Source organism: Dama dama, chromosome 5 (genome assembly GCF_033118175.1).
Source record: "Dama dama isolate Ldn47 chromosome 5, ASM3311817v1, whole genome shotgun sequence".
NCBI classification, from domain to species: Eukaryota; Metazoa; Chordata; class Mammalia; order Artiodactyla; family Cervidae; genus Dama; species Dama dama.
In genome coordinates, this window is record NC_083685.1 from 114,675,573 (window position 1) to 114,696,039 (window position 20,467).

General features: G+C 38.2%; 1 protein-coding gene across 1 annotated transcript in view; it reads right to left on the reverse strand.

The window, feature by feature from the left end:
• The window catches only part of LOC133056127 (leucine-rich repeat-containing protein 37A2-like), a 40,953-nt gene that overhangs the window by 7,604 nt on the left and 12,882 nt on the right, over positions 1-20,467 (reverse strand). Inside the window, exons 4-9 of the mRNA XM_061141232.1 lie at positions 19,676-19,747; positions 18,987-19,067; positions 9,880-9,951; positions 9,280-9,354; positions 3,463-3,581; positions 1,086-1,261 (exon numbers count right to left, since the gene is read on the reverse strand). Of these exons, the coding sequence (XP_060997215.1) occupies positions 1,086-1,261; positions 3,463-3,581; positions 9,280-9,354; positions 9,880-9,951; positions 18,987-19,067; positions 19,676-19,747 (595 nt within the window). The remainder of the gene's footprint in view (positions 1-1,085; positions 1,262-3,462; positions 3,582-9,279; positions 9,355-9,879; positions 9,952-18,986; positions 19,068-19,675; positions 19,748-20,467) is intronic.

Genomic DNA, 20,467 nt, shown 5'->3' on the forward strand with positions numbered 1-20,467 from the left:
GAGTTATCTTTAGGAGGGTCTGAAAGAGAATATAATTCTGAAAAACGATTTTCCTGAGGATCCAGTAATCCTGAAGATGAAAACCCCTCCCGTGGAGGGGAATTGATGAGACTCCTCACTGCAGAGAACAGAGGCCTTCTGGCCAGCATCATTCTACTGAGTGAACCTTTCTTTCTCAGCTTTCGGCTTATTTTGGCCTTCGGTGTTCTGTGGGCCACCCGAGAGCGAGTTTTATGGAAGAGGTATTTTTTTCTGGAATGGGAGACTGGTTTGGAAGACTTCATGTTTCTCACTCTAGCATCAGCATCTTCTAAAACAAAAATGGTGTAGGATAAGTCTTTTGATTTGTTTTTAACCTCAGGTTGGGGTTTTGGAGGGAGGGGGTCAGAAGGCCTGCCCCGAGAGTACTGTTTCAGGAAAGAAGAGACTGCTGCCTTGTGTTCCTTTATGAACGAAGGCTCTGTGTTGAAGGAGTTCCCCACTAACTTCCTGGGTCTTTGCACCATGTCCAGTTCGTCCAGCTCCCTTGGGGACGGCCTCCTGAGCCTTCTTTCTTTGGCAGTGTTCTCCACAAATGGCTGGGCGTTCTGTTTCTTCTCGCTGCTCTCATCTCCCGCATCTTTGAAGTGCCTTTTCTGTAGGCCCCTTGGGCGCTTGAGGACCCTGTCCACTCTCAGCAGCCTTTGCCCTGGGCTCTCAATCTCAGCTAGGCTGTTTTCCTGTGGTTGGGCTGTTTCCAGTTTCTTTGGAAAGATCTGGCGTTTAAATTTGGGGCCCAAAAGGTTGGCACGGATAAGCATGGCCGTTTTTTCTTTCTTTTTAACCTCATCAATTTTTTCTTGAATTTCTGCATCTAACAAGTTCTCCAGAAAATAGAGTTTCCTCAATTTATTTTTATAAGTCGAATTGTTGTATATAGGCTTAACAGAAGGGTTCTTTGTATTGTTTTTGAAATGGCCCAGGGGCCTATCTCCCTCATGGGCATTTGTAAAAAGAAGTTGAATGAAGGGCAATAATGTTGATTCAACATCTTCTAGATTTCCCTCTGAGAAATAAGGCAGTATGTAATTCAGTGCGCTGATCACATCGCTTTCGTCATTAAAGTCCAGCTGCTCATTCATGAAGGCTGACAGACTGACAGCACTTAGGTCTGAGGACGCCTTCTCGGATTCAATAGTCAGTTCCGTGCTGGTGTTCTTCTTCCGGGCTTGCAACACCTTCATGAACGATCCTTCTGCATTCCCTATAGATGTACTTTCATCTGTCAAAAGAGAAGAGACTGTTTTTGATAAATGAAGACTGATGGGAGAGCTTTTTGTCAGTCCACAGTCATGTATCCCACACAAATGAATTAGGCATCAGCAAATGTTTGACTGCCGCTTGGAGGGGAGAGAAAGAAAGCCAAACATAAGTCAATGACTGACAACAATAAGAGGTGAAAAAAGATATCTTTTGAAAAAGTGACCATCTGCTCAGAAGATTCTGTGGCATGAAATATAGTAATTATATTTAGGATCACTCGACTGGCTCCCAAGGGACTGGCAGTTAGACAAAGATTCCTCTACCCAGATCTACTGTGACTCCTCACGGTCACATACCCCATCCTGTCCTGCCTCAGAAGCAGAGGAGCGTAAGGTCTCCTCTCTCCACCTCTTCAGTGCACTTGCATTCTTACTATTATCACAGATGACCATGACCACAACTGTTGCCGGCAGGTCATCATCCGAATGTGTCCTCCACCCAACCATTGAGTCCTTTGCTCAGTCCCTGCCTCCATATATTCCAGCCCCTAGAACAGAGGGCTCTATGTCCAAAACTCTTATGTCACCCTGGCTTTTTGCTGAAATTTAGGCAGGGATCCATTAGCTAACAGATTTGTCAGCCTATATGCCAGTGTGGAATGTTCAACAGATCAATAGAATAATACTTGAAGTATTATAATGCAGAAGGGAAAAGCAACTTCTGTCAGTTGCCTACTTTGCTTTCATTTCTTTTCACTTCTAATATTTCCAGTGTTTTGGGAAACCATCCAAAGCTTCTGACTGTACGAAAGTAATATGTACCATTGTGTAGCTGGGCTTCTCTTCCAAAAGGATTAAAAATTTTAGTGGTGGCGGCAAGGGTCAAAGGAGGACATAAGGGTCATGAGAGAGGAGGGCATGGGTGTGCAGAGAGCCTAAAACTGGAGACAGGACACCTGGGTACTAGGCCATTGCACTTAATACCTCGGATCTTGCTTTTCCTCATCTGCAAAAGGAGATTAAAAATGCCTTTTCTGACCCACTTCTGGGGGAGAAGGGAGTAATAAAATTGGTAAAAACAATTGTTTTGAGGAGTTCCCTAATGGTATAATGGTTAGGATTCACTATTTTCATTGCTATGGCCCAGGTTCTATCCCTGGTCAGGGAACTGAGTGGCCAAAATAAAAAATTTTTTTGAAAATTAAGCAAAAATTGTCTTTATATAAGTAACAAAGTGTCATTATTTATGATGTGTTCTAGACCACTGATAGACACCTGTATTCAAGCTATCTGGGCATCAAAGCACATTTTGGAGGTTATCAAGTTAGTGCCAACAAATCTAATATATAGAAAAATAGTCAAAAGCACCTGAGTGTTTTGTGGATAGAAAAGTTTGAGATTCAGAACAAGTTCAGAGCTGGACAGTCTAAGAATAAAATTGCTCTTCCCCGGTAGCGCTAGTGGTAAAGAACCTACTTGCCAATGCAAGAGATGTAAGAGACTTAGGTTCGATCCCTGGGTTTGGAAGAACCCCTGGAGGAGGTATGATAAAACACTTCAGTATTCTTACCTGGAGAATCTCATGGACAGAGGAGTCTGGTGGGCAACAGTCCATAGAATCTCAAAGAGTCAGACATGACTGAAGCAACTTAGCACACACACAGTGCACCCATCCTTTAGAAGAGCTAGCTAGCAGCTTCTGGTGGCGGAACCAGAAACTCTCAGGCTCCAAGTAGGCCATAAGACAGCATCACTTGTACTCTTTTATAATATTATAAAAATAGACAAAATATCAAAAATATGTTTACATTTATCCTATAAGACAAAGGATGCTTGAGACCTAATGTATATAGAATCAGTTTACAAACTGATGCACTGTAGAATAAGTTCTCATTTGCAAAACAGCACAGAATACAGTATGTGGCCATTCATGTTAATGTCCTTCCTCCTCCCATTCCTTTCTCTTGTTCTTTTATGTATGTATATCAGTTACATTATTAAGTTAACAATGTAACTAAGCTATTATTAACTTAATAATGTAACCAAGAATCTTATTTTTAGTAAGGGAGTAGTTCTTAGAAATTTAGGGATGTGGAACTCTGAATGAATAAAAAGAATGCAATTACATTATTAATTTTAAAGTTTATCATCACTGGTTAAAAATAAAAATTAAAGAATTAGAAGAAAATTTAAAAATTATCATCAGGCAATTCAGACTCACCACAAAATGTGACGTTTGTCAGGCAATCACTGTCACAATGCAGTTTGACTGTCTTGCAGACAACCTCAATAGTATCTTTAAATTGGCAGAGGCAGCAGGCCATACGGATAGGTAAGATCCTATAAATGGAAACGCAGAGATTCAAATTTGTGGTAAAGGAGTTATTCGAGTAGGTAGAAGAGGCAGGCCGAGGCCACCACAGGCCAGTGCATAAAGGAGTTAGTTCTTGGGGCATATGGACTGGAGAACTGGATACAGATCAGTTGGCCAGTTGCTGCTCTTGACTGTTGAAAATAAATATAGAGGCCAGAGGTGCCCAACAAAAGGATTAGGGTAGCAGTGGGGATGGTATGCCTAGAAAAAAGGGAATAGGGACTAGAACTGGGTGACATTGATCTGTAGTTTAATTCAGAAATATCTTCTTCCAACCCAAAAACTTCATTTTGGGTTGACAATACACAGAAGTAGGCAGACTTCTAAGAAGGATCTGAATAAGCCCCCAACTTCCGGAGTCTCTTTCTCAATTCCTATTTATGAGTAATTAATACATTAGAAATTACTCTAGGAATAAAAAAACATTGTGTGGTTAAACAATAACAGAGATCTCATTGACCAAATCTGGACAACCTGAACATTCAAAAGAAAAACATTATCATTATAACAAGTTATAATTAAAGAAGAGTACATGAGTTCATAATGATATTCAAAAAGAAAAGTGAGGGAGCTCTACTTTATAGAATAATAACAGGTAATAAATGCGAAAGGAATGATAAAATTAGAAAAGTGTCATTTTACAACTATCAATGTAATAGTTGATTCAGACAAGGATTATCATTGATGCATAGCTGGATGAAGAGTTGTCTGGAAGTAGGATCTTCACCGATCCCAAAGTTCAGCCCACATGTTATTTATCAATTACCAAGGGGGAAAATAACTTTACAATGGAGACATATGTAAGATATCACCTTAATCAAGTGATCAGACTTAGCATTGGGCCACTTGAAGTGATGAAGTAGGAAGGATACATCACTTACATAGTATTCTTCTCCAAAATGTTTACTTTGAATCTAACGAGGAAACAGACAAATCCAGATTGTGGGGCAAATTACAAAACAACTGGCTTAGACTCTTCAGAAATGCCAATGTCATAAGAGACCCCCCCCCCCCCTTAAAAAATAGCAGGGAAACATTCTACATTAAAGGAAACAAAGACATGCCATGCAGTGCTAGTCTTTGATTGGACTCCACATCAAAACAAAACAGACTGAAAGAATATTATTGGCTTCAAGTCAAGATGAAGTAGCAAGGACCAATTTAAGCTTTTACCTGAAACAATGAAAAAATCAAACAAAACATACGAAAAACAATTTTCAAGAAACTGGACCTCAGGCAATCAAGTTCCGTGATCCCCAAGAGATGGGAGATAAATGAAGTGACCATTACGATTGCCCTAGCTTACTTCTTTAAGAGAATTTCCAGGTCAGGGTACAGGGTAGAGAAACCCTGGCACAGACTGGCAGACTCCCCAGCTAAAGAAATGGAGCCAAGAATCTGGGAAAACCAAGGTGATGGGAGTTCACAAAGCAGAGGACTAGAGGGTAAAGAAGTACACAGACAAAGAACTCTGGAGATATGCAGAGGGAGCTCTTAAGTATTCAACAAACTATTGGTCAGTGCATTTGTGTGAGGAATTAACTGATGCCAGGAAAAGAACCACATGAAAGGATTAATAATAACTGCAAAATTCTGGAAAGCAATTATCCTTCCATAAAAAATAAATTAAAAAAAATGAATCAGTTTTAAGTAAAAAAAAAAAAGAGAGAGAGAGAGATTAACTGGATATTACACAGGGTTGGGAATAGCATCTGTTCTTAAAGCCAGAAGGGAAAACCTCATGATACACAGAAAGGACTTGTCTCAGTAGTTGCAAATAATGAATTCTAGACTAAAGGTTACTTGAAGTGCTACCTAATGAATCTTAAAAGTTAGACCTAAAAGAATAAAATTGTTTTGAGTAACTTAACTTTACCCAAAACAAAGCCCAAGCATTTTATAAAAATATATAGCACACAATAAGCTAAAAATTCACAATGTCTAGAATCATATGAAAAATTACCAGGCATGCAAATAAGCAGGAAAATGTGACCTATATTGGGGAAAAAAGCAATCAATCAAAACTAACTCATTATCTATACAGATATTAGAATTAGTAGAAAAGGACATTTAAAAAATTATAATATATGAAAAAGCTGGCTGACTGGTTGACTGCTGGCTGGCTTAAAACTTAACATTCAAAAAACTAAGATCATGGCATGTGGCCCCATTACTTCATGGCAAATAGAAGGGGAATAAGTGGTAGCAGTGACACATGTTCTTTTCTTGGACTCCAAAATCACTGCAGATGGTGACTGCAGCCATGAAATTAAAAGACACTTGCTCTTTGGAAGAAAAACTATGACAAACCTGGACAGCATATTGAAAAGCAGACACACCACTTTGCCAACAAAGGTCTATATAGTCAAAGCTATGATTTTTCCATTAGTCATGTATGGATGTGAGAGGTGGACCATAAGGAAGGCTGAGAATTGAAGGATTGATGCTTTTGAATTGTGGTGCTGGAGAAGACTCTTGAGACCCTTGGACAGCAAGAAGATCAAACCAGTCAATCCTAAAGGAAATCAACCCTGAATAGTCATTGGAAGGACTGATGCTGAAGTTGAAGCTCTAATACTTTGTCCACCTAATGTAAACAGCCAACTCATTGGAAAAGAAGGATTGAAGGCAAAAGAAGAGGGTGACAGAGGATGAGATGGTTAGATTGCCTCACTGACTCAATGGGCATGAATTTGGGCAAACTCTGGGAGATGGTGAAGGACAGGGAAGCCTGGCAGTCTGCAGTCCATGGGGTCACAAAGAGTCAGATACAACTTAGCGACTGAACAACAGCAACAACTACATGAAAAAAGTTACAACAACTGTATTTCATTTGTTACAAAACCCAGACTAAAGACTGAAAATGTTAAGTAGCGGCATGGAAGATGTAAAACCGATCCAAATTGAATCTATTTTTTTTTTTTAAATGTTATAGTGTGCTGTTTATTACATAAGTAAAATATATGAAAACAATACCACAAAGGCCAGGAGGGAAGAAATGGAAGTACCCTATTGTAAGATTCCTATACTGTTAATGAAATTGTGTAATACCATTTGAAGATAGACTGTGATGAGTTAAAGATGCATACTGTAAACTATAAAGCAATCATTAAAATAACAAAACCTGAGTTATAATGAACTAGCCAACAAAAGAAATAAAATAATAAAATGTATTCAGGCTGAAAGTAGGAAGAAAAAGGAAAAAGGAAAAAGAAAGTACAGATGGGACAAATAGAAAGCAAATGGCAAGACAGTAGATTTGAATGTAGTAATGTCAATAATTACATTAAATGTAAATGCTCTAATCATCCTAATTAAAAGAACCACACTAGACAAAAAAGCAAAAGCCAACTATATACAAGAACTATCTTCAATAGAAAATAAAAGATTAAAAGGATAGAAAAAATTATTCTATGCTAACACTAATGAAAAGAAAACTGGAGTGGATATATCACTTTAAGACAAAGTCAGTGTCAAAGCAAGAATATTATCAGGGATAGAGAATGTTACTTCATCATGATAGAAAGGTCAATTAATGAATAAGAAATTACCTAAAAAAATATCCATTCAGTAACAGCTTCAAAATATATGAATGGAAATTGAGAGTGGCAAGGAGAAACAAAAAAAATCTACAATTACAGTTAGGGATTTCAACATTCCTCTCTCAATAATTAACAGAACAAGTAGATAAAAAATCAGAAAGGACTAGAAGACATGAACAACACTATCAACCTACTTGACCTAATTGACATTTATAGAACACTCCACCCAAATAAAGGAAATCAGTCCTGAATATTTATTGGAAGGACTGACGCTGAAGCTGAAACTCCAGTACTTTGGTCACTTGATGCGAAGAACTGACACATTGGAAAAGACCCTGATGCTGGGAAAGATTGAAGGCAGGAGGAGAAAGGGACCAGAGGATGAGATGATTGGATGGCATCACCAACTCTACGGACATGAGGTTGAGTAAGCTCTGGGAGTTGCTGATGGACAGGGAAGCCTGGCATACTGCAGTCCATGGGGTTGCAAAGAGTCAGACATGACTGAGCGACTGAACTGAACTGAAGGTGTGTAATAAACTGTCACAATAAGGACCTACAGAAATAGTTTTTTAAACTGCAACAAATTAAAACCTGACCCCTTCCCTCACACTATACATGAAAATTAAATGTATCATAGACCTAAATGTAACTATACAACTTCTGGAAGAAAATACAGGAGAAAATCTTTGTGATTTTGGATTAGGCAATGGGATCTCAGAAGAGGATTTTTTAGGTAAGACACAAAAAAGCACAAACCATACAAGAAAAATTGCTAGAGTTCTTCAAAATTTTAAAACTTCTGGTCTTCAGAGACACTTTAATAGATTGAAGGTAAGTCACAATCTGAGAGAAGATATTTACTAAACACATATCTAAGAGAAAGGACTTATTTTTCAGTGCTCTATAAAGTATTCTTAAAACTCAAAATAAATATCCAATTAAAATGGATTTGAACAGACACTTCATTTTAAAAGATACCTGCACATGAATAGACACCCAACAGCATCAGCTATTAGAGAAATGCAAATTAAAGCACAATGAGATTTAACCACACACCTACTGCTGCTGCTGCTGCTAAGTCACTTCAGTCGTGTCCGACTCAGTGCAACCCCATAGACGGCAGCCCACCAAGCTCCCCGTCCCTGGGATTCTCCAGGCAAGAACACTGGAGTGGGTTGCGATTTCCTTCTCCAATGCATGAAAGTGAAAAGTGAAAGTGAAGTCGCTCAGTCATGTCTGACTCTTAGGGAGCCCATGGACTGCAGCCCACCAGGCTCCTCTGTCCATGGGATTTTCCAGGCAAGAGTACTGGAGTGGGGTGCCATTGCCTTCTCGGACACACCTACTAGGAAGGCTTAAATTTTTTAAAACAAATATAAGGATCAGGTGAAGATGTGAAGCAATCCCAACTCTCAGACGTTGCCAGTGGGAATGCAAAATGGAACAGCCACTTTAGAAAACAGTTCAGCAGTTTCTTTAAAAGTTAAATATGCACTTAGCATATGATATAGCAATCCCACCCTTAGGTATTTTACCCCAAAGAAGTGAAAATACACATTTGCACAAAACATATGCTCACACATGCATGTGAATATTTTTAGAGGTTTTGTTCATAACAGCCGAAAAATGAAACAACTCAGCTGATGTTCATCAACTGACAAACTATATACCCACACAACTGGAATACTACTCAGCATTATTGCTGAGGAATGAACTACCAATAGGTGCAACTGCATCAATATATCTCCAAGGAGACTGGCTAAGTGAAAGAAGTCAAAAACAAAAAGGCTACATACCACATAATTTCATGTATAAGATACTATGGAAAAGACAAAATTATAAAGACAAAAATCAGATTGGTGGTTGCCAGGGGCTGGTAGTGGGAGGAGGAGACTGACTACAAAGGGACATGAGGGGTCTTTGGGGGGGGTGCATAAGTTTTCTATATCTCAAAAGTAATGGTGGCTACAGAACTATAAGTCTGTCAAAACACATCAAACTGTATATTTTTAAACAGTGAATTTTATTAAATGAAAATTATACATCAATAAACTTTAAAAAATAATAAACCTAAAAATACACAATCGAGTGAAAATAAATATAATAAAAATCAACTTACAGTTTTTCCAATTCAAGGGTCATCATGAGAATGCTTTCAATTGTTGTAAGTGACACTTGTGTTGTTCCCATGTCTCTGAAGGAGAAGCCCAAACATGTAAGATATAAACATATAATATAAACACAAATTCTAAACTTAAAATTTTTAACATGTGATTACTTCAATTCTGACTTCTTATATGCCCTAGATAATTCCAGGGAACTCTTATTGGAGAAATTTAAATTTGCATCATCAAATTAATGACCCTGGTGCTGAACAGTAAAATCTTTTTTTATTATCCTGACTTCTCATTTTCAATTGCATCTACCTCTCTTGATAAAACAATGTACCCCTTATTCCTTTTTGCTTTCTGGGATAAATAATATTCCTACATGCATCTACATGTTCCATATCTATGTGTGTTCTTCAACACTGCTCTCTTCTTCTGCTGGCTGTCTTACTCATATACATTCTTTAACTTTTTTCTTTGCCAATGACTCTTGTATCAATAACCTAGTTAAAATTTAAATTATGACTTTTTAGCCAAAATACTCAACTTGTGACAAAAATAAGAAAGAGCAGAAATCATCTCAAGGGCCATGAAAATGCTGCAATACTCACAAATATTTTAATGCTGGCAATTTAAAAAGATATGAATCTTCCACTGCTGTCAAAGGATTACGATTGAGAATTCTGAAAAATGGAATGGAATTAAAATTGTCCACATTTTCAATGACGTCCAAGAAAGTTTACATTGGGGCATATAGAACTTGGTAAAAAAAAATAATAATCTTTTTCTGTCTTTACCTATAAATCACCCTTAGAATCCATAAAATACTATTCCTTTGGGAATTACCCAAGTCTCTAGATGATAAGAAGGAGAAGAGAAAGGAAAAAAAAACAGAAAAATAGTGGATAGCCAAGAAAAAAATACACCAAAGAACTTTTCAGGTCAAAAACCCTAGAAGAGACTATGCTGGTAGGAAGCCCTTGCTCCATAAGAAATAGTATTTCTAAAGTCCTCCATAATTCAAGGTGTTTTTCTTTCATTTCTAGAAAATTTTTAAAATTTCATAGTTTAAACTACCCAATTAAAGATAAAAATAGGACAGTTCCTTGATTTTGGAGCCAAAGAAGAAGAGATAAATATAAGAGGAACTGGTGAAAGTCATATTCCCATCACGTGGTTCCATGTGTATCCTAGGATCATAGCCTTTGCTACGGCGTATGTAATCACCTGTTTGCTTGTCAGTCTCATAGGTTGTCAACAACTTGAAAGCAGTGACCACACTATATTGTCATTGTTATCCCTATGCCTGACAGAGTGCCTAATATTTACTAGGTATTTAATAAATATTTGTTGAATAAATAAATAACATTTTATTTATATATCAAAAAAATGAAAAAATTAATTTTTTTGGAACAAAGTTTTATTCCAAAATACTGGAATAGATTTTCTTCTTAGTTCTTTAAAACAGATAAGGAAAAGGAAAACCAAGAAGAAACAGGAAGAAAGGAAAGAAAATCTGTCTTTAGGGTAACTCCACCCAAGAATCACTGGCATATTTTTGCAGAATATTATAAAGCTAATTATCACAACTAACATCTGTTGGGTTGCTAGGCATCTGTGATTGGCATTTAACATTTAATCCTCATAGTAACCTTATGTGATCAACTTATTACCCCATTTTACAAATGAGGAAACTGAGGCACAGAGAAGTTATATAACTTGTTCTAAGTCATCAAACTAGTAAGAAGTAGAACTGGAATTTGTACTCAGTTCTGACTCCAAAGCCTGTGTTTAACCTGTATGGGAAAAAAAATGAGGGATTAAAAATATCTGTTATGTTAACCTTACTTGTGAGAGCACTAAATATAGAAATACCTTTTCAAATTTCATCTATCCATTTGGGAAAGCCTCTATGAAAATTGTACTTTCTCTTTTTCTTTCTTTTCCCTAATCTCCCATGATCAAATATTTAATTAGCCTATGGTCACTGAGATTTTAAATAATGGTGCAGGCAAATCAGAAAAACTGATGGAGTAAGGACATCTGAAAATTCATCCCTCCATAAAAGCAATGACAACAAAACTGACCAAAAAATGGTCAGAATCAACTTTTCCTGAACTCTGGAAATTTAACCAACAGGCCTGCAGCAAACCAGGGAACCATTTATTCAAGGAAAATAAATTAATTTCTGTAAGAACAATGAGATCTGTGTTGCCCCAATTTACAAATGAGGAAACTTTGTTCTCTTGTTCCAGACCTTTGCTCTCCATGCCTTGAAAAATAGCCCACATCTCTGGTACCAGAGGAAGCAGAATGGACTGGGAGGGCCTTCAAAGCCTCACTTCCAAAGCACTAACATTATTTTACATGTTTGGTAGTTCCCTGGAAGACCTTACTTGAAAGGTTTGCCTTTGACCTGACTGGAAGCTACTTAATGTAAAAAGCCTCTTTTCAAGTGGTATTTTTGGAAGATATTTTCAAGTAAATATTTTAACAAGACAGTTGTATGAGGCCGTGGATAACAGTGTGAGGCAGAAAAAACAGCCTAACCAAAAAGCTTAAAAAGAAAAGCTGAGGGGCTTCCCTGGTGGCTCATTGGTAAAGAATCCACCTACCAAAGCAGGAGACACGGGTTCAATCCTGGTCCAGGAAGATCCCACATGCCGTGTGGCAACTAAGCCCCCGTGCCACAACTATTCAGCCTGTGCTCTAGAACCTGGGAGCTGCAACTACTGAGCCCATGTGCTGCAACTACTGAAGCCCTTGCACCCTAGAGCCAGTGCTCTGCAACAAGAGAACCCACTGCAATGAGAAACCTGCGCACCACAACTAGAGAGAAGCTCCTTTTCTCTGCAACTAGAGAAAAGCCTTCACAGCAAAGAAGACCCACAGCCAAAAATAAAGAAAGAAAGAAAAGCTGAGGAATGAGATGCCCACAGAGACTTTATAATGTTCCAACACATTCCTGGGAAACTAGAAGACCACCAAGACATATTCTTGGGAATCTAAAAATAACTATTAGCCTTAATTAAAGAGTTCAGCAAAGTTACAGGATGTAAGATAAATATACAAAAATTAGTTATATTTCTACACAACAGCACTACAAATATGAAATTAAGAAAACAATTCCATAAATAACAGCATCAAAACAAATAAAATACTTGGGAAAAATTTTAACCAAAGAAGCGCAAGATTCACACTGCAAAGTATGAAACATTGTTGAAAGAAATTAAAGAAGGTCTAAATAAAATGTAAAGACATGCTGTGTTCAAGGATAGGAAAGAAACATTATTAAAATTTCACCACGTCCCAAATTGACCTATGGTTTCAGGGCGATGTCTATCAAAATTCTAGCTGACTTCTTTCCAGAAATTGCCAACCTAATTCTAAAATTCACATGGTGATTCAAGAAAAAAGAAAAACTGAAACAATGTTGGTGGTTTCAAAACCCAGCTTAAGGCTACGGCAATCACAGTGTGGGGCTGGCATAAGAATAAACATTTTAGATCAATGGAACAGAACAGACAGTACAGAAATAAAGCCTTATAGTTATGGTCTATTGATTTTCAACATGGGTGCCAAAGCAACTCAATGTGGAAAGAGTAGTCTTTTCAAATGGTGCTGGGACAACTGTACATCCACACACAAAATAATGAAGCTGGACTCTTACATGTCACACCACATAAGAAAATTAACTCCAAATGGATCAAATATCCAAAAGTAAGAGCTAAAGCTATAAAACTCTTGGAAAAGAACAAAGGAGTAAATTTTTATGACCTTGCATTGTGTATGCGCTGTGTTCAGTTACTCAGTCAGGTCTGATTCTTTTTCGACCCCATGGACTGTAGCCCACCAGGCTCCTCTGTCCATGGAATTTCCCAGGCAAGAATAATAGAATGGGTTGCCACTTCCTACTCCAGGGGATCTTCCTGATCCAGGGATCAAACCCACATCTCTAGCATCTCCTGCATTGGTAGGCAGATTCTTTACCGCTACACTACCTGATACCCAAAGCATAAACAATCAGAGGAAAAATAGATGAACTGGACTTTATAAAAATTTAAAATGTTTGTGCTTCAGAAGACACTATCAAGAAAGTGAAAAAAAAATAGGACTTCCCTGGAGGTTCAGTGGTTAAGACTCCACACGTCCAATGCAGGAGACGCAGGTTCAATCCGTGGTCCAGGAAGATTCCACATGCCCCTGTGGGCAACTAAGCCCCTCTGCCACAACTACTGAGCCCATGCTCTAGAGCCACAACTACTGAAGCCTGCATGTTCTAGGGCCCTCGAGCCACAGCTACTGAAACCTTTGCGCCCTAGAGCCTATGTTCCATGAGAAAAGCCTCTGCAATGAGAAGCCTGTGCACTGCAACTAGAGAGAAGCCAGTCACTGCAACTAGAGGCAGTCTGTGTGCCGCAACGAAGACCCAGCATAGCCAAAAATAAATAATAAATAAATAGAGCAGTGTGTACACATCAAAAAAAGAAAAAATGTGAGTGTCACAGGTTTGGTTAAGCACAGTTCCTCAAACTTTGAGAAGCTGAAAAACAAACTTTTGGCATTAAAACCTATCAGATTACTGATGGGCTCCTGTGACAGTGAATTCCTTCACTTTTGCATCTTCTCCTGTCCCCTTTTCCCTAGTCATCATGAATGACTATATATATGAAAATAGAGTGATTATAAAGCAATAGGTAGCCAAAACAATTTGGCAAAGTTTGTTATCTTTCTCCAGAATTATCTCAATTCTCCAACCCTTCGCTTTTTCCTAATAGCTTGCCCATGGTCTCGGTTCCAGGAGCTCACTGTTTTTTCTTAACCAAGCAGCCCTTCTCTGAGATTAATATCCTTGAGTTCATCCCTAGTGAAATAAAAGCATGCAGCCACTCTAGGCTAACCTGTTTCTGCCTCCTGTCTTTAGGGGAGCCTTCTATTCACTAAGCTTGTGTCTGGGCAAAGGGAAGAATGAGTGAGAACGAGTCAACAACTCAACGCGGCGGCTCCCACAGCACCTACTTTCCCACAAACCAAAGGACAAATGGTTTTAGATTCTCAGCGGACACTACTACAGATCATTTCCATTTTGGCCCGATTCCCTCATTTTACACATAAAAAGTATGCCGACTTCTAGTCTATTACCTTTTTGATTCATGAGCTTATCTTTATGGAACAAAACATGGGAACAATTTTTTTTTGGCAACTTTAAAAAATAAGTTTTATTTGAATAATTTCAAACTTATAAAATGTTAAAAAACAAACAGATCAAGGAATATGTGTATATTTTTACCCAGATTCCCCTAGGCAGCAGTTTTTATTAGCCTCAAAGAGCATCTCAGAGTCAAAGTTTAAGGAATGCTGTCCTAAATGGTTTTGAAAAATATATCTTATTTGAAGAACAAAGCTCAAATGTTTCCCCATCAGCCTTCTGCTGTAGAACACAAAATAAGGGAACATTTCTTACCTCTTATTTTTTTCTCCAAATTCTTCTATACAGGTCCAGACAGATGGGCTACGTTTCCTTTCTATTAACTGAGGAGACAGAGAAGAATTGAGGACTGAAGCTTGTCATCACTGTCCTGAGTGTACTGAAATCCTAACAGCTTTAGCTGAAAAAATGTCCAAAGCAGGCAGTGAAAACAAATTTCAAATAGGACAAACTCCACAACTGTCTATGCTAGAATCCCAAGGCAGGCAGGGCAAACTGGTTCCTTGGAGGAAGGCAGTCAGAGAAATGAGCAGAGTGACCTGGACCCTGTTCCAATATATTTGAAGTACTTGGGGATGGGCTGACCCCCTTTCCTTTATTCATCTACATAGGTCCATGAGCCATGAGAACATGACTCCCCACGTGAGGCTCCTCAATACAAGACCTCCAGCTGCACCACATAAACCCTTTCTTGGGGTGGGGTGGGGGCAGCCTAAAGAATCTGAAGCGGTGAATCTGTCTTTCCATCCAAGTTCTGAGAATAGCCTTGAAGGAGAGTCCCTGGCAGTGAGGAACAGAGAAAGAAACAAGGGAACCAGGCAGACCTGAGTTTGAATTCTGATTGTCACTTTCTGGTACAGTGACTTGAATAATGAACATCTCTGTCTTACTTAGTACCATTTACCTCATAAGGCAGGTAAGGATTAAGTGAAAGAGCATATGCAAAGCACCCAGCATAGAGTGGGCAGAGAGTAAGTGCTCAGAAGTGATGATGTCATATTTGCACTGGCCAGAAACCCTGGGATGCCCAGAGATGGCCTGGCCAAGAGCTCCAGAAGTGTGGAATTATCACAGGGAAACCAGAGCTCTCTGCTCTAAAGGCACTATTCAAGTTAGAAGCCAACTTCAAGATGCAAGGTACAAAAGGCCAAATTGTCATCATTTAGTTCTTACTACAAGGAAATGAAGAGCTGTGTAGAAAATTACTTGCAAAGCTCATAAGTGGTTTTGCCTCTTATTAACAGTGTGAATCTAGCTAGGCAAGTTACCCAATGTCTCTGAGTTTTAATTTCCTCATCCCCAAAATGGGGATAATAAGAGTTGTTGGGAGAATAAAAGTGTGAAGTAATATGTATTCAGTATTTACCATGTATCAAGCAGTATGGTAAAAGCTTTAGGCACACTATCTTACTTGTACACTAAGTATAGTGCCTGGAACATAATAAGTATCTAAGAGATGTAGGTATTAAAGAAATGTTATAGGGCAGAGGAAGAATTACTATGCTTTTGACAGAGAGAAGAAACATTGTAATATAGGTGGTAAGAATAAGATGCAGTTGGGAGAAGAAAAGTAGAGTAGTTGCTAGGTGTGACATTCTCAAATTTTTGAACTATTAAAAAAAAACAAAAACAAAAAAACCAGCCACCCTAAATCATCCCAGAAGACAGACCCGAGTGAGTTCTTTTTCATTTTTAATGTTGATGCCTTTCTGAATCTGAGAAGCTGCCAGGATTCCAGTACATACCAAAAAGTGATGACAACACCCTCAAGTGTGCTAACTTTTGTGTGTACACAGCTATCTAAAGAAAACCAAGGCCAGCTGAGTGGGAGGCTTGGTGACCACAGCTCAATTTGCCTTCATGGTATGACCACACCCATCTAATCAATATTCTCAACAGTGAGGCAAATAATTCAATAAGGATGAGGCTTTGGTTTTCCTCTAATTCTCTCATAATGCTTATGTTCTTGGTACAATATTGATGTACCACAGACAAGCCAGCATGTGAACATGCTCTGTCTGGATAATTATATGGCCTTTCTACATTGTACAGTCCTTCAGTTTCTAAAATCACGGAGCTTGTATTGTTAAAAACAATGAAGTGACTAAAATAATTTTTTAAAAAAATAAGCCATCAGTCTGGACCTGTGTAGGTGAATGAAGGAGAATCACTTTAAAGTCAGAAAAAAAGGTATACTTAACATTTAGGATTATCAACCACTGCTGGTTTTCCATAATACACTTCATTCCTGATTTCATCTGAAAGAGATATGATTATCATTGCCATTCACAAAGTTGTATTTAGGTAAAAAGCCCTTGGTTCAACTTTGAGGTGGATTTCAGGTTCAGAATAGACTACCACACTGCTAACCTGTTTATCTGGTGTTTGTCAATAACATACAGGCTTCTTTTAAGAAACCTACTGTTATAATTACCTGAAAGCCAGTGATGGATCAAGTTTTTGTAGGGCCTGAACCTTATCTACTTTGGGAAATTCTAATAAAAGCACACAAAGATAAGAATACAAAAATTGCTAGGACCACTCCCAAGCCCTTGGAAGGGAGTTATGCAAGTAAGGAGACCTGAAGCTTAAGCTTCATTTAATTCATGATAAATCCACCTCAACTGGGGCCCTTTACCAAACTTACTTAATGCAAGGGAAAATATCATTTCAACTTACAAACACCCTAGTCATTATAGGTAATAAAATGACTTAACTCGAGGGGTAGCATCTTCTCTTGGCATTTTGTCTTTGGAAAGAGATGCAATAAAGTTTATATCTCATCATGGCAAATGTTGCCTGAAGCAAATTAGCTTTGTCTAGTAGATAGACTTGGCCCAAAACAAAGAGCCCTACCCTCAACACACACTTACTATATTGTGACAATCTTTTGATGATAAAACTTTGAATGAGTTTTAGGAGTACAGTATTAATTTATTTCCAACAGCAGATAGCTCAGATTCTTTCATTACCTTTTCCTGTCATTTATGATAAACACAGAAATTCAAAAGGAACAAGTTGGTATCTCTTCCCTTAAGAATCTTTTCTGACCCACCACCCATTTTCTACTTTGTTGCCCCTGCCCACCTTGTTACCCTGCTACATAGATGCCAGCATGGCTCTCATATATTTTCCCATCAACATCTATCTTCCTCTTTCCAGTGTGAAAGCTTCCTGGGGACAAAGTCCTTGTCCTATTCTTCTTTGTGTCCCTAGCACAGCACTTACAATAGTGCTGACACACAGTGGGCATGGCACTCTGTGAATGTTTTTGGATGAATTCATTAATTTTTGTCAACTTTCCACAATTTATTTTCCTGTTGCCTGCATAACCACAGTGAAACTCTGATTCTTATTAGGGACTCTTGGCATTATAAAATGTTTAGAAAACGTGGTGAGTTTAAGACATTGTATTGATGCTACTGAAACCTCCTGGTGGAGGGCCCTTAGGAGCCTGCTCTCTGGCACTCTGGCCAAAGAAAAACTGACCCTGGATGCTCTTTCCCCAAAGTAGGCATCAGGAAACTCATGAGGGATGGGGGTGGGGGGTGGGAGGCCACCCCAGATAGGGATCTGTAGCTCTGGACACACCCTCAACACCTTCATTAACTGGAAAGGAACTGTGTGAAACTGGATTTCTGAGCCACAAGACAGTAAGAGAGTCTTTACCAAAGCCAGGCATAGATAGACAAGGCTCTTTACCTTGACTCGGAAATTCCCTTCCGGCCATGGAATGTACTCACTATGATTTGCTTGTGTCACACAGAAATCACAGAATTTTTGAGCAGAAGGGGTGTAAAACCCACACTTGTTATTGATGAGTAGTCAGGAAAAGTCTATAGAATTAGGCTACAGCAATGTATTTTCTTTATATTTTTCACTCTACAGCTGAACAAAAACACCATCTTTTTCCATAACTGAAAGGTTCCTAATGGCCACAGATAATTCACTTCAGAGGCATACTTCTTGAAAAACAAGGATCTGGGTGACTGGGGAGAGCCCTGTGGTGAATGTTCAGGAATTCGTTTTCCTTTACCATTTAAAAGAAGCTAATGGTTGAGGAAGCATCCACATCTTTTGTTCCATGAAGAATTTTGTGTTAAACTTAGATCTTTGCAGCTCTGCATTGCATAGATTTTAAGCAGTTAGGAACTTTGTACATGAGCAGGAATCAAAGTTAAATTCAAAAATGGAACTTCATGAACTCTTCCCATATTGGAGCAGCATCAGTGGGATTCCATGACAGTGCTAATTTGAATGTTTTTGCTTGGTGCCTTTTATTGCCTGTGCCAAAGATCAGTACTATGGAAACCAGACCGTTTCATACATAGGCATTAGATAAGTCTCTTGGCCTCTTTGTACCTTAGTTTCCTCATTTGAGAAAAAAAAAAGGGGGATCTCAAGACATACTTTTCAGGATTCATACTAGGCTTACACCCAGGTAACCAATAACTGTACGATGTTTTTACACACAGTTTTATACATGTATTCATCTGCTATTTCACTTACAACTTGTGTAAAAACTGCATTCCATGCCAGGCCTGAAATGTTCCAAAGCTCAGTTCTGTGAGTAAATTGCAACCAAGATTTCTACAAAAAAAGACACAAGCAAAAGAAGAAGAAAAAAATATATTCTTTCAAAACACTTACCCTTTGGCAGTAAATCTAATTTATATATGATGAAAATAACATCAGTACTCCCTCCATACACTAAAGAAATCTCACTGTGGAAGATAATATGATTTACACTCTAATGATTATATATGTGGCGCATTTAGCAAATGCTCAATAAATGCTTATGTTAAGTGATCTTTACTTCTCCAGGAAAGCAGCACTATTGACATTTGAGACTGGATAATTCTATCTTGTGCTGGGGCTCTCCTGTACACTGTTGATTGTCTAGTTGCATCTCTGGCCTCTGTCCACTAGATGTCAGTAGTACATACAGTTCTAACAACCAAAAATGTCTCCAGACGTTGCCAAATGTTGCTGCATGCAAAATCACCCTGGCGGGGAACCACTGTTCTAGAACGATTCACGCTGATCTGTGCAATAATTTTCACACTCATCTTTGCCAGAGAAAAAAAAGGACTTGTTATGTAATTTTAATAATATTTCACAATGAGTAACAAGTTAATTTGATAAAAGTTAAGTTTTCTAAAAATTCCAAATATAATGAAGTTATATTTGTAACTTACATAAACTGCAAAAAAGGAAGTGGTTCAAATGAACGTCTTTCAATAGACTGTATTTTATTGCAGGATAAATCTCTAGGAAAAGTAAAAGGAAAATATTGCCTCAATTAGCTATTAGATATCTATTTAATAGGAATAACTAGTAGAGGTTAAAATGATTAAAACAAATAAGTAGCTTTGGTCTAAACTCCAAACCTTAGGAGTTGTTATTTGAACCTTCCAGAGTCCCTAATCCTGCCTTCACCTCTCTCAAGAAATCTCTATAAATAAAATTTATAACTACAGAACTTTTTTAAAGTTTATATCATAATCACCTGGAAGGCAGCTATCACTATGGACTGTGTTAGTCGCTTGGTTGTGTCCAACTCTTTGCGACCCCATGGACTGTAGCCCGCCAGGCTTCTCTGTCCATGGAGTTCTCCAGGCAAGAATACTGGAGTGGATTGCCACTCCCTTCTCCAGAGGAACTTCCGAACCCAGGGATCGAACCCTGGCCTCCTGCCTCGCAGTCAGATTCTTTACCGTTTGAGCTACAACTATAGATCTTGATAAATTTTGGAGGTAATCTTTCCTCACAGCAGAATTGATTAGATTCCCACCTTTTGTAGTCTCTTCAAATTCTAGATTATGAGCTCAAAGTTTTTATTCTCCAATTATAATTTCTAACATTAAAAGGAATTTTCTTATATTTACACACCTCCCAATTTAGTTCTGTTTTTCTAGACCAATTCAGTACTAGCACAAATAAAAGATATCCTTTCATACAACCTGAAAGGAAGTTACTCCCCTCATTGA